Source organism: Poeciliopsis prolifica, unplaced genomic scaffold (assembly GCF_027474105.1).
Source record: "Poeciliopsis prolifica strain line A6 unplaced genomic scaffold, Auburn_PproV2 SCAFFOLD048, whole genome shotgun sequence".
Classification (NCBI taxonomy): domain Eukaryota; kingdom Metazoa; phylum Chordata; class Actinopteri; order Cyprinodontiformes; family Poeciliidae; genus Poeciliopsis; species Poeciliopsis prolifica.
This window is the reverse complement of record NW_026562423.1, coordinates 2,441,762-2,455,896: the sequence shown is the minus strand read 5'-3', so window position 1 is coordinate 2,455,896 and position 14,135 is coordinate 2,441,762. Positions and strand designations below refer to the sequence as shown.

The following is a 14,135-nucleotide window of genomic DNA, read 5'->3' as shown; positions in this document are numbered from 1 at the left end:
GCATTACTTATGTGTGAGATCACAGACAAAATGGGGCATTTCTGATTTATTCATGTTCACCATCATCATATTTAGCACAACAACAACAGCACAGATGCATAAACAAGCTCATGCCTGGAAGTGTTTGCGGGAAGCTTTAGAAGAAGAATCAGGCAGATTAAGAGCTCACATGCGTCAGTCCAGTCTGATTATCTGCAGAGGAGCACTTGCTAAGACACAGGGACAGCGTGACTGCACCAGGAGCCTTTATGCTCCCACTTTAAACTTCAAGTCATGAAAAATGGCCGATAAAAATGCGTAGTATGAAAGTCTAATGGGGTTTTTTATGTTCTAGATGTTTCACAAAAAGCTCAGAGTGAAAAATTACCACAAAATGGCTGTTTTTACCTGATGCTTAAAACATTTAGCAGTAAAATACAAAGAGTCCAATTCACTAAGTCTCCATGAAGGCAGAGAAACACAAAGTGTAATGTGGATGGGTGGCAGTTCTGGATCCTGATCTCACCAGGCACCTCACCGCGAGACTCGGTGGGCTGTGGAGAATCAGGTTTGAAGAGACCGACGAGCGGCTCAGGTCCACAAGCACGGCCCGGGGCAGAGGCACGGCTGCCGCACGCCCGCGGGCCGGACCACCAGGTCTTTGACCACCTCCACCGTCCCGAACAGGGGGTACAGTTCCTCTGTGAAGTTCTCATTGTAGGTGTACAGGTGCGATCGCTTCTCCACATCGTAGAAGGACAGCTGGCCCAGCTCGTAGTCCAGATACACCCCGACTTTTCTGGGTGTCGCATTTTGGGGTAAGAGGGTGGCGGGCACGGTCAGGGCTTTCAGATCCGTGCCCCTCTCCAGCCGGATGGTCAGGTATCCCGTGTCCGTGTTCAGGGAGCGGAAGCCCTGCCTCACGGCGGAGGCTTTGGCCACGCCCAGACGCCAGTCCCTCTCGCCCACCTCCACCTCCCAGTAGTGGCGTCCGGAGGAGTAGGCCTCCTTGCCCACGGCGCACCACCAGCCATCGAAGCGCCCCGTGCAGGGCGGGACGACGCGGCGCTCCAGGCCGCACCTCAGCCGTTTCTCGTCAGTGGAGATGAGCAGGTTGGGGTTGGCAGAGTCTGAGTCCAGGATCACATCCTCTGGAGACACAAAGCCAACAGAAACCATTACATGACAGATTGAAGCTGCGCCTGTGATGAACAATGAGATGACTTTCATACCTGATGCATCGCAAATCCAATTCCAGACTGTAAAGAAGAAAAATATAAAGATTTGCGAAAGCTGATTTTGTATTCTTAAATCACAGATTAAAAAAACCCCAACAGTAAATATTAGAGTCCACAACAATTTCTATCCATGTGATATTCATGTTTAACCTTCTCAAACCAACTAATTTGAATTGGTTCATGAACCTCCTTGCTTCAGTGCCATTTCTGTTTCTTGCATTTTCAGACTTTTAACTCATAATTTTCATTCTATACTGGACCACAAATTTAAAAAATAAAAGGCGAGGACCTGCAGGTTATCCAGTTCTGATCCAAACACAGAAAACGGACGACAATAGTGTCTTGTTTGATTAGCAATGCCTTACCCAAATAAACAAAACAATGAATGCATTGGGTAAAAAAGCAATACCACGCACTAATTAAGCAATGCGTCACCGAGGTAAAATAGCAACATATTGCCCTAATAACCTAGCAAAATATAGAATGTGAAGCATTGTGCCTTAATGAAGACATTCAGGATTTAAACCATTATTGCTCCCACTTGGTCCATTACAACTTAACCTAATGAAACACCTTGACAACAGGTCAGGAACACCTTATCCAGCCACAAGCAGCACTTTAAACAAATCAGTCATGCATAAATATATAATATAGCTTAATAAAACAGCAACAGCCAACAGATGGATCAACTTTTTTCCCAGGTGGATTTTGTTTTTCCGTTTGCCTGAACTGCAAACTCTTGGCTTCACATGGATTTACTGGCTGTGTACGTTCATCCAGGGCTGAGAATCACTTAATGATGTATAATTCCCAACAGTTATAAGTGTAACCTTTCAGCCAGAGCTTTGGTGCTGCAGCTGTCTGACATTATTTTGCTGCAGCACTCCTAACACCTGCTTAACTTCCCTCTGATGGAACAAACCATGAAGTAATGCCTTATGATTAATAATACAGTAGATGGATGAATTATTACCACACAAAAATATGAAGGAGGAGACCAATGATTATCTGTACCTTAGGTATCTTTTCCTATCTATTTTCTGGACTTTTTAAACTTTTAGTGTTGACAAATGAGGACCAACCGAGACACAAATGGAGGATTTCTTTCCTTTCTGTCTTTTCTAAACATCCCCTCCCTTCTGCCTCTTATATTATGTTGCTGCATGTGGAAGTTGAGACTCCATTGTGCAGGATCATCATGCAACTGGAAAAAAAGAATTAGAAGTACCCCTACATAGCCCTATTTATTAGTTTTTATAGACTCCATACAGAAGAATGTTATCGCCTTTTTCAAGTAGCATTGACTGCAGACAGTGTTCTGTGCTGTTTGATAAACTGGGACTTGCTCCCACAATACCTGAATATGTGAACTTACCGCCGTGTGGGATGTAGCGGACGGCATCTGAAAGAATTAAGAATCATGCATGAGAAAAAACTTGAATTTTGATATGTGGGGGTTCATCTCTGTTCCACTCACCAATCCTCTGGCTCCTCTGCTTCTTCACCAGCCACTGCTTGGTCACATCCTCCTACACACACACAGACACACACACACACAAACACAAAGCTAAAGCGGGCCAAGGTGACCTGGACAGCCAGGTAACAGGATTAGCATGACTGGACATCATACAGCAGCTCGCATGCAGCGTTTCATCCACATATGAGCCAATTGCTGCTGACCCGAAAACGGATCTGCTGTGTTTTTACTCTATTTGGCTATGAGCTCGTCTCTATTAGCAGCAGTAAACGTTAGCAGGGTCCCGACACCCGTTCAGACCTTTACTGGACTGTCGGCGTTCAGCACGGCCAGCATGATGAGCTCCACGGCCGGCAGCAGGTTGGGGAGGCGGCCCTTCTTCCACTGGAGCTCCAGATCGTCCAGCATCATGAGGACCGGCTCGCCTGGCCAGACAGGAGGCTGGACACAAACAAACAAAGAAACAAACGCTGCAGTGAGACCGCTGACAGCTCCAAACTAGATATGACATTGGGATTATCCAGACTAATCATCCTCATCAGACATGAGCAGGGAACTGGGTCAGACTTTAATCACATATTGGTTAGCTTTGTGTGCATTCACCTGGGCCCTGCTTTTAATCTCTCGGGTCCAGTCCAAGATGACTCTCCTGTAGGGGCCCATGTCGTACTCGCCCTCCGACTCCAGCATGCACAGCAGGTGGCCCTTCCAGTCCCGCTTCTCCGGCTTCTCGTACTGGAACTCGGACGGCATGATCTTGTGCTAAATGAGAGATGGAAACGTTTTGAGAAAGAGCAGGAGACTTTTGTTTTCCAGTTTGGCGCCTCGTCGGCACCTGCACTCTCTTTTCCAAAATGGCAGCCCAGTCCACGATGAAGTCTCTGCAAACGCCGGCAGGCCAGATGTCCTCGCCGGTCCAGATGTGGCTCAGGATGTTGGATCTCTGGGAAAGGATGACACGAGACTGAGCCGCCCTGTTTAAAAGCCACAGTTGGCGATTACCAGCATCTTAAAAAAGTGACGGTTTTGTTGTTGTGTCTCACCTGACAGATTCTGTTCAGCTCCCGGCCCAGCTCCATGATGAACAGCTGGCTCTCCACCAGCGGCTCCTTCTTCTCCTGCTTCACTCTCTTACGAGACTCCTGCAGGGGAAACACCAGATTGTGACCAGGGTTCTGTGGGCATTTATTGTGTCATTTGACGCATTTTAAAATCCTGACAAAGCTTTTAATTCATCATGTTAATTATGTATTAAAAAAATAAATATAAAAAAACAGGATGTTTTAACCACTTTTTTCCTCTTAGAGTTCGAAAGTAACTAACTTTCTCAGTTATGTTTACTTTAATGAGTATTTTTACTAAGCAGCACTTTTTAAATTTCGGTAACTTTGTGATGAAGTGTCGCTACTCTCACTCGAGTAAAATTTCTGGATTCTCTCCGCAGTGCGAATAATGTCACTGAATAATTTAACCAAAAACCTCGTCAGACACTTTCATTAACGTTTCATAGCCTTTACGTTCAAAGAAACTAATTTGGATGTTATTTTGTTTTTTTTTTTAACTTGATTATATTGTTTTTTAGCTGCTTTATTTACAATTAATTATTCTTCTTGTAGGAATTATTTTCATTTGGATCTTTAAAAACAACAAAATTTAAAACTGTTTCTATATTCTGGTCCGTCTCAAGATGCGACTTTTAAATATTAAACGACTGAAGTTTTCATCAGTTCATCGCCTTACTACCAAACACTAATTACTTATTGTACTGCTACTTCTTACCTTTACTTCAGTAAGAAATGTGCCAAAGTATGACTGAAAAAGAGTAGCACTACTCCATCTATTACTAACATTAAAAAGAAAGAAAGAAAGAAAAAAGAATAAAACTGAAAATATTTATTGAATCCAAATCAATTATTGTGACTTTTCTAGCAGCCTAGCTGCACCGCTTAAAGTAACTGGTATGCTGAAGTTATCCTTCCAGCAAACTTTTGACTGTGAATGAAATATGTGAAGCTCACATCACCTGTCAATAACACACACATACACACATATAATACGTATATATGTGTTAATGGGCTCTCGGTTTGGTGCCAATACCTTGAGTCTGATCTTGAGCTTCTTGGCCGGCTCGATAAGGAACTGCAGGCAGCCTTTCATCATGCTGGCGGCCGGAGAGCGAGGCCGATGCCCTCTGCTGCGATAATAAAACAGCTTTAGTACACTGGCACTCATTCTGTCAAGAGCTTGAGCAGAGGAGGAGGATCGGGGTGGGGGCTCGACGACTGCAGCTCGCCCCAACAGCTCCGCTCGCAAAAAAAAAAAAAAAAAAGTGATGAGAGAGCACAAAACGCAGATTTACTTGCGATGGCAAAAGACAGAGGAGCACTGCAGAACTTTGAGCGCGGCTCTGCGCTCAGAGCCCGGAGGGCTCGTTATCATCAGGCGCCCTGAGCTGTCATCGTCAGAGGAGGAGGGGGGAGGAGAGGAGGGCCGGCCGCCCACTCCACAACACCCCAGAAACAGACCCCCCACCAAAAAATAACGCACAGTCACGGATTTTCCTGACACGCATGGGTCGATGGAGCCTGATCCAGAGCTTGAAAACTGCAACTTTATATCCCTGGAGTTGTGAGGCAGCAGTAGAAAGTGTTTTATATATAGCTATATAAATGGGGAAGGAGAGGTGGTGGTGGTGTTGTGGGGGGTTTGGACCAGCTTGCTGTTGATTCAGCAGTCAGTCCGCCCCTGCATGGCAGTTTGTGGCACTGAGAGGATTTGCAGTTCTTTCTATGATGTAGAGAAGGAAGCTGGGCCAAAAAAAAAAAAAAAAGATGCTGCTGTGGACATTTTTTTAACCCTGGAGACTAAAAAAAAGATGCTTGAGAAAATGTGCAACTCAGAAACAAATAAAAGTATATTTATGCTTTTAAAAAAAAAAAAAAAATCAGTAATAACTCCTCAACATAAAAAAAAGAAATACATATATGAGAGGGTGCAGCAGCTGCCACGACATCATCACTCATTGTCTGAGCTGAGCGTGCACGAGCTGGAAGATTAAAGGAAATCCGGGATTACCGCCGGTGGCACCGCAGTACAAACACATGTAGTGACTTTCTATTTCAGGAGTGAACCTCTGTCTACAACTCCACCTCTAAACAGACGGCAAAACACATAAAAAATTTTTAAAAAATGTGCGGGAATGTTTACATAACGGTAAAATAAATAAATAAGCCCTTCTTTAGCGAACACGGCGTCAAATAGGAGGGTAAAAATGCGAAATTCTGCCATTTTCCTCGGAACAACACCGCTTTTCTCGTTTTATCTTGACGTGTAATTAAAGAAAAAGGCGCGCACACATCCTCACCTTTCTCTGAGAGGAATGGTTGTCCTCGGGCAGTTCTGCGCCGCTCGCCTGCTCACTTGTTTTCCCCCAGAAGTGATTAAATCAGAGCTCCGCCATCCTTCGCCGGAGCCGCTCTCTCATCTGCTCATCCGCTTCAGCCGCGCGGCCAGACAAGCGGAGCGCGCGCCCTCATGTGACACCACCTCCGGTGGGCGGCAGTTCCACCGAGGCGCCGCCAGAGGGAGCCGCAAGCCCGGAAAACGCCGCTTTTAGCCCCAAACACACCAAACGGACCCAAGTGTCGTCTATTTTTGATACAGACACTGATGGGAGAGTCCTCTTATTTTCTTAAGTAAGTAAATGAAACGTTTGGCGAGGCAGCACAGGTTTAAGTCCCTCCAGAGATTTTCTATTGGGTTTAAATCCAAGCTCTGTCTGGATCACTTAATCACTTAAGGACATTCTCTGGCTGCTTCTACCGCCAATGCGTTGTTGTCTTAATGCGTGCTTCATCTTGCTGTCAGTTCGGAAGAAAAATAACCACTTCGGTCTGGGATCAAGAGCACGTTTCCTCTGAATGGATTAAAAACCACATTGATTTGATTGATAGCATGAAATGTAATGTTATCAGTCAAATGTTTAGTCTACAAGGGGCCACATGAAAAAGCTATGGATAAACACATTTTGGAACCAGCATTTATTTAAAATGTACAACATAAAGGTTTTCTTGTTTGCAGTGCTTAAAGTTTACTGACATTCTTTGAATTTATTTATTTATATGTTGCTTCCTTCTCTCTTTCAAACTAGCCAGAGCTGGCTCAATGCATAAGCAAACCAGCCAGCTGCTGCTTAAGAAAAGCGAGCCAGTAGGGGGCACCAGTGTGTGAGGCTTGGCAAGGTCACGTGACAGTTTACTTACACCTCATAATGACGTAACAGGACCTCACCTTCAAAACAATCAAAACCACATACATTTTATTAAATTATGTATGAACGATGATTAAAAAAACAAAAACGTAACCAAACCGGAACGAAGTTTATCAAAAATAAAACGGCTGTTTTAATTTTCTCTCTTGCGGCAACAGCGCCCCCAGCTGCAGGCTGCGGGTTACTGCCATTTACGTGTCATCGCGGAGCGGCTGTCGGACAGGTGCCGTGGGAAGGGCAGGATATTCTCCTGTATTATTTGCCACGCGGAAGTGCGAACGCTGTGCGTCTCCCTGCGGCTGAACGATAAGCAGCCGCCCTGATAAACACCGGAACACCTGCTGCTGCTGCTGCTCCCTCTATCCCAACATGGCACCCAGAGATCCTCTGCTCGCCTCCCTCAAAGGTAAGCGTCCTCGTGACTGGTGTGACGTTCCTCCATCAACGTCTCAGCTTCATCTCAGCTGTTTCGGGTTGTAAACAAGAACCTGTTCTCCCTGCCATTATAATAAGCAGACAGCTGACCCTGCTACAGCCACATCAACCCACTGAATGTGACGTTGTCCGTGCGTTTCAATCTCCAATGTGTGTGTGTGTGTGTCAGTGTGTCTCCTGAACATGCAGTCAGACGGAGGCGCAGTGACGGACTCCAGTCCTCACCTCCCCTCCTGCTGCGAGCTGCTGGAGCTGGTCCTCAGGAAGGGGCTGCAGCGTGAGCATCCTGCTCCACGTTCAATCCTCCTCCCACCGTTTCCTGTAAGGGTGTTTGACCTCTAAATGCCTTTGAACGTTTCTCTTCAGAGCCGGTCCTGAGTCTGGTCCAGAGAGATTACTGGCAGTGCTTCGAGCAACTTCCTCATCAAGACACCTGTGGCAGGTAGAAGGAGCTGCCTGCAGTTTGTTGTTGTTGTGTTTCTGCTGAGTTTGATGTGGAATACACGTTTATCGATTCCCAGCAGGAAATTGCTTATTTGCTCACAAGCCACTCCATCCAAAGTGTTACATATTAGTAGATACGATACAACCATAAGGGACATAAAATGTATTCAATAAATGATAGTCGGGGATTCTTGAGATATAGGACATCTGCGCATGTTTTTAATTTAAGAAGGTGTTTAGTTGGTATTAAATTACTCCTGCTCAGTTATTACAAAATAACCAATTTTGCACAAGAACAGTTGGATTTGGAAGTGAAAAACCACAGACACCGGCTTGAAAAATTATTCAGTTTTACAGACAATGGCTTCTTAAAAAAACGAAACAAATGTTATTAAACACACACATACACACCCACACACACACAGACACACAAAGTCCTCATGGAAAATGTGCAAATGGAGGATAGGAATGTAAGCAAAAAGCTACAGACAAGAACCTTTTGACAGTAGAAATGTGCAATATTTTCATATCAAACCGATACCAAGTATTGCCAAAACCAGTACTGATACCAAGACGTTTTACTACCATCAAACTTCTGACCTTCTTATGACCTGATTTTATGTATTTCCCCCTTCCTTTCAGTTATTTTGTTCAAATCAAAAATCCTTAGGGATCTTCAAAGTATTTTAATAACATGATTTCTGTGCATTTTTTCTCAGAATGAAACAAAATAAGTGAAAAAATTATAACTTGGGAGCTAAATAAACAAATCAAATCTTTTTCGGGGCATCGAGTTGCATCGCAAAATTAAAACGGAACTTCAAGATGGAATCTGAAACTGCAGCATCGATCTTTCCGTGCTCGCACCGATCCGATACTGACTTGGTATCACCAATATTTTTTCTTAACATCCTTTATTTACCCCTTCCTTGTTCAGGCTCTCTGCTCTTTCTCTGGCTGTCGAGCAGACCAGAGTTTGCAGGAAGCTCATCTCAGCCCAAGGCCGGGGCCGCTACCTGCTGCGGCTGGCCCTCGGCCGCAAGGCTCTGTCGCAGTTCTTCACCCACCTGCTGCACACGCCTAGAGTTCTGGAGGTCAGACACGCTGCCAACGCTTTGCTTTCGCTGATCCGTTACTCCTCACTTATACGTCTGTTCATCCTCCGTTTACAGTGGTACAGTCCCACGTTATCGATCCTCAGGAATGAGGATTTTGTCGGTGAGACGTTTAGTAAATGGAGTGGCCTAGTCAAAGCTCAGGACAACCATTTCAGTTTGAACTCTGCTTTTGTTTAGTTTTTTTGTTTTTTGTGTCCCCCAGAGCCGTTCATGTCGCTGCTGCTGGTGCTCTCTCACATGGAGTTCAAGCTGGACATGGAGGTCAGTGAAAAACTACAACATGTAATGTGGTGACACTCTCACTTTTTCCAGTACTTATTTATTTATTTATTTATTTTCACTTCTCTTCAAACAGAACTGTAGTTTTCTAGATGAGAGCTGGCTGCTACCGGTAAGAGCACCGCAACAATATTGAATAAAGTCTGGAAACTAGCACTGTCTTTTTATTTCCAGTTTATTTTTCTGTATTTTGTCTTGTTAGAACTGCAAAATCACATGTATTTAATCTATATGTCGTGTTTTTAGACCAGGGGTCTGCGACTTTTACAACCAAGTCATTTTTGCCCTCAGTCCAGCTTAATAAGATTCACTTAAAGATGCAAATGTCGCATGTCAGTTCGAACATCTACTGCAAAAAATATTGGTTATTCTTCTTAAATAACCAATATTTCATTTTTGCAAAAGATGAACACATTTTCTAACTTAAATAACAAGAAAAGTTGAGTTAAAAAAATGTTGCTGGTACTTTAAGTGACCTTCTGTTGTGGAAATTTTATACAATTATTACGTAAAAAATACTGCCAAAACTTAAAAAAAATTGCTAGTTTTATTATTATGTTTTTTGGCACTAGTTACTGTTATTAAACAATAAATATGCAATAACGCACTATTATTTGATGGTCCATCACATAGAATCACGCTAAATTCACTGAACTTGAGGTTACAATGTGGAAAATTCCGCAAAAAGTTTACAGAATCCAAAGTCAGGAATGCATTTTGGGAAAACTGACATAGTGACAGACAGAAGAATGTGACAGATTGTTTGTTTCTAGGTGTGTGACACCTATGAAGTCGTGCCCTGTCGGGAAGTTGGGATGGTTTTAAGGTTTGTATCTAAACCCCGTACAAAGAAACAACAATTTGTGCAACGTCACCTCCATGTTCCCTCCCCCTCCAGGTATCTAAGCGGGCGTGTCTTCGTCCTGGACTTGGTGCCTGGCAGCCAGGCTCATGTTGACATGTTTGTCTCCTCTGGTGACATCATCGATGAGATCAATGGGTCTTCCCTGAGAAACTGCAAAAACGGACAAGTGAGGAAATCACTGCCTTTCTTTTGTCTTCATTAGCTGCGGATAGAAAAGTGTCATCTGTATCAAGGCGAACCTCGACCTTTTATTTTGCGGTCTGATGCGTTCTGCCATTTCTTCTTGCTTCCAGGCAGGCGTTCTTCTGTCCAGTCTCAAGGGCTGCCCTCTGTCCATCCGTATTCTGCGATGCAGGGCCCAGGACGGAACGATATATCGTCCCCTCGTCAAAATCTTGAAGGCCCTGAGGATGGAGAACCCCAACGCGCAGCTCGGCCTCTCTCCCCAACAAAAGCAAGCCAACGTCAGTCAAAAGCCTCCCGGCGCCTCCCAGTGCCTCAAAGAGGGAAGGCAGGTGTTCACACGGCCTATCCAGAGCTCATAGATTTGACCTCAACTCACTTAACTTGCCAATTTCTCGACAGAATCGTCTACATTGTGAAGTACTTGGGGAAAGCAAACATCGGAATGGTAATCTTTTCTGCTCGAAAATGCTGCTCACGTTTGCTAAAACTGATGCAACTTCTGGTTTTCCCCCTTTAGTTTGGAGGAAAGGAAGTCTTGCAGCATGCAATTCCTCAGGTGTTGCATAAAAACCAGCCAAGCAAGGTGAGAAGTGACTCAAATGCCTGCAGACACATTGTAAAATATGCTGTTGGACTATCATGGGCTGAGTGTGACGTATCTCTTAGGAGGTGCTCTTAGACCTAAAGGAAACACATTTGACGTGTACGGACCGAAATAGTACAATGGTAAGAAGAAAATAGCGCAATAACGTTAAATTCTCCTCTATCGTACATTTATTGTATCCATGTCTCCTCAGAAGCTGTTTGAGCATCACTACCCAGAGGTTTCTTGCGTAGGGAGGTTTGCTCAACCCGGATACACGATATTCGCCTTCTGCGTGGCGTAAGTACCGACACGCCCAAAACAACCTTCACTTTAAGTTGAGGTTGTTTCTATAACGCATTTTTTCCCCTTTTCTTTCACAGAGATTCTCCAGAAACCCCTCAGTCCTCTGGGTTTTGTTGCGTTGTGTTCAAAGCCGGCAGCATGAAGGAGTGCGAGGATATAGTCTGCCGCATTGGTGAGGCCTGCTGCCTAACTGAAATGAGGCAAATTTGAGTTTTTTATTGAAGGGGTGTTTGATTTTAAACTCCAAATTTAAAATGGATTTTGCCTGTGCTGAAAGGCATTTTGTTTCCAAATTATTGAAAACTGGCTCACACAAGTAGATTTGAGTTTTAAACAGGATTTGGGTCGCTTTTTTACATTTTTTAGGTGGTGCAAAGTTTACCAAGAAAATTCTCTGGATACATGTAATGAAAGCTTGATTCTAAAAACCCAAATACCTTGTGGTCTAAACATTTGCCATTGTAAGAAAAAAAAAGTCTACATCACTTATAACCTGCTTGACAGGTGTTTAATCAGGCCAAAGTTTACAAAACTGCCCACAGACTAGTTTAGACTCTCCTGCTTTTTAGACTATTGGTAAGATGTTAATCAGCCCTATGAGCTTAAGACCAGTATTGACCCAGGCTTCCATTACAAATCAGGTTTACCCATATGCCATGTTGATGCAGCATTTAGGTAAATCCCAACAGTATTCCATATCGCATTAGCAGGCTTTGCAATTTGTTCCAATTTTAGAAGCACCTTGACGTCAAAACATTTTCCTTTCTGTGTTTTTACAGCTGCTGGGTTCAAGCATACAGAATGGTTTGTATAGCCACCGATCAACTCACCCATGTAAAAAAAAACAAACAAAAAAAAAACATGTTAAAACTGTGTTATTGTCTGTATATCACCACAAGACACAACTTTGTATTCATAAAGACCTTTAATAGAAAGACATGTGACAACATCTCATAAATAGTATTAAATGTAGCTGCCAAGATTTTGTGTTTGAGATAAAAAGCGGCCCAGAAAAAAAATTAAATCACGGGATCTGCAGTGCTCCCTCACACCGTACAGAGGATCAACTGGGACAGCTGACGCTCTGACGCTGTGGCGAGGCGCACCCAGGATGGCATGCTGGCATTTTCTGATCAATAGCAACTAGGTAAAGAAACGCTGCTCCCGTTAGGGTGTGAAGCATTTGATTCTCGTCAAAAGATTTTAGACTGCTCCGTCAATAAAAGGAGACCTCCCCAACGTCATTACATTTAGCCTGACTACCCAAAAACGGTAAAATCATGTCCATGGTGCAACTTGGGCTTGTGGAATGGTTGGTATGCTGCATCACTAAAAATACAAAAAAATTCAAGAAGAACTTATATATATATATATTTAAAAAAAAAAGAAATAAAAATGTCCACAAAATGGATAAGTATGATAAATAGGACAATTTGTTCAAACGAAACAGGCGAGCGGCCCCTTAGGCCCGTTCTCCCCTTATCCTGCGAGCCAGCTGGATGTCCTTGGGCATGATGGTGACACGCTTGGCGTGGATGGCGCACAGGTTGGTATCCTCAAAGAGACCCACCAGGTATGCCTCGCTTGCCTCCTATTGGAAAGGATGAGAGGAGGGGGAGAAAAAAAAAAAAGATAAACAATTGTACCATTTACATCATTTCACATTAGCTTCGCTTCAAGTTTTTCACCTGGAGAGCGCCAATGGCTGCACTCTGGAAACGAAGATCAGTCTTGAAGTCCTGGGCGATCTCCCTCACCAGGCGCTGGAAGGGCAGCTTACGGATAAGCAGCTCCGTGGACTTCTGGTAGCGACGGATCTCCCTCAAAGCCACAGTGCCGGGCCTGCAAAAATTATTTAAAAAAAAAAAGTGGTTTCAAAATTCCTTCAACTTGTTGCAACAACCGGTTAAGTAGGTTATACTAACGTAAACATATGACGTACCTGTAGCGATGTGGTTTCTTCACGCCTCCTGTAGAGGGCGCGCTCTTCCTGGCAGCCTTGGTAGCGAGCTGCTTCCTTGGCGCTTTACCTCCAGTGGACTTACGGGCGGTCTGCTTGGTACGAGCCATATTGTATTACCTGAAATTTGCAATAGAAGCGCATTAATTTAAAAAGCCGATATGTTTTAAACCCAGACTCGACAGTCGGAGGGGGGTTGACGGAAAGGAAAGCTTTCGCGTTTGTAAACACAATGCTAAACCTAGCCTAGCTAACGCCGCTCCCCTCCCCCAACGTTGCGGCCATGGGAGGCGCCGGGCTACAACAGCAGCAGACGTTCATAAATACACGTTTACAAACATCGGTTATCCCGCTTCCTTTTCTGAGTGTAAATAAAGAACCATACGGCAGTTTAAAACCAGTTACTCCGACGTTATATATAACACACCTAATGTCTGTTGGTTAACTAAAAAACTGAACGGATCAAAATAAATGGCGCCCCGAGCAGCGCGGATCTGCCTCGACCTCGCCATTTCCAGTTTCGTCCTGAAAAAAACAAAACAACAAACCAAACACTCCCGACTCAACGCAAGCGCCATTAACTGAAGTATTAGCATTTTAGACCGGTGTCCCGGCAAATTAAAGTGGCGGCACTGGAAGCTGGTTCGTTTACTCCGTTTAGTTTTGAACCACTGCTTGTAGATAAGTACCGAAAAACGTCACCCTGAGAGCCTCCATTGTTCTATTTTTAGCGTCCACTAACGGGTAGACATGTTGGGCCAACAACTGTAGACGATCAGAGACCCTCGGAAAAGTCAAAGCAAACGCAGATAATTTACGCCAATCTTAGAAGGCACGATTAAACGGTTGTATTACCTTTTAAGTTGACGGTATACGAAGAAGTTGTTGCGTCAGACGTATCTCCGCTGTTATACGGCGCTGAAACGACTATAGACGAGAGTGAACGAAGCCGTGTATTAATACTTCAACGTGACGTCATGTTTTTCGCAGACTGA

General features: G+C 44.1%; 3 protein-coding genes across 7 annotated transcripts; 1 reads left to right on the top strand and 2 right to left on the bottom strand.

The window, feature by feature from the left end:
• Positions 1 to 31: 31 nt before the first annotated feature.
• zgc:194990 (uncharacterized protein LOC568410 homolog) lies at positions 32 to 6,255 on the bottom strand. Of its 3 annotated transcripts, none has more exons than XM_055057443.1 (10): positions 6,059 to 6,255; positions 4,792 to 4,885; positions 3,738 to 3,836; positions 3,530 to 3,637; positions 3,298 to 3,456; positions 2,995 to 3,135; positions 2,695 to 2,746; positions 2,593 to 2,619; positions 1,212 to 1,238; positions 32 to 1,130 (listed from the first exon to the last, which is right to left on the bottom strand). In XM_055057443.1, exons 2-10 carry the CDS (start codon positions 4,852 to 4,854, stop codon positions 571 to 573), a joined length of 1,236 nt encoding a protein of 411 aa, XP_054913418.1. In that variant the 5' UTR covers positions 4,855 to 4,885; positions 6,059 to 6,255; the 3' UTR covers positions 32 to 570. The 3 variants fall into 3 exon arrangements, with proteins under 3 accessions (XP_054913418.1, XP_054913417.1, XP_054913416.1); XM_055057442.1 differs by having other exon boundaries at positions 4,792 to 4,888; positions 6,059 to 6,254; XM_055057441.1 differs by lacking the exon at positions 6,059 to 6,255 and having other exon boundaries at positions 4,792 to 4,926.
• Positions 6,256 to 7,158: 903 nt separating this feature from the next.
• On the top strand, positions 7,159 to 12,119 carry si:ch211-250n8.1 (uncharacterized). Of its 3 annotated transcripts, XM_055057497.1 has the most exons (16): positions 7,159 to 7,370; positions 7,569 to 7,676; positions 7,766 to 7,841; positions 8,781 to 8,937; positions 9,016 to 9,061; positions 9,164 to 9,222; positions 9,317 to 9,352; positions 10,014 to 10,066; positions 10,139 to 10,271; positions 10,399 to 10,616; positions 10,691 to 10,736; positions 10,809 to 10,874; positions 10,958 to 11,017; positions 11,089 to 11,174; positions 11,258 to 11,352; positions 11,960 to 12,119. In XM_055057497.1, the coding sequence occupies exons 1-16, from the start codon at positions 7,334 to 7,336 to the stop codon at positions 11,992 to 11,994; spliced, it is 1,311 nt and encodes a 436-aa protein (XP_054913472.1). In that variant the 5' UTR covers positions 7,159 to 7,333; the 3' UTR covers positions 11,995 to 12,119. The 3 variants fall into 3 exon arrangements, with proteins under 3 accessions (XP_054913472.1, XP_054913471.1, XP_054913470.1); XM_055057496.1 differs by having other exon boundaries at positions 8,781 to 9,061; positions 11,092 to 11,174; XM_055057495.1 differs by having other exon boundaries at positions 8,781 to 9,061.
• Positions 12,087 to 14,122, bottom strand: LOC129377503 (histone H3.3A). The gene is made up of 4 exons (XM_055057498.1): positions 13,996 to 14,122; positions 13,123 to 13,260; positions 12,869 to 13,022; positions 12,087 to 12,771 (listed from the first exon to the last, which is right to left on the bottom strand). The coding sequence occupies exons 2-4, from the start codon at positions 13,248 to 13,250 to the stop codon at positions 12,643 to 12,645; spliced, it is 411 nt and encodes a 136-aa protein (XP_054913473.1). The 5' UTR covers positions 13,251 to 13,260; positions 13,996 to 14,122; the 3' UTR covers positions 12,087 to 12,642.
• Positions 14,123 to 14,135: the final 13 nt, after the last annotated feature.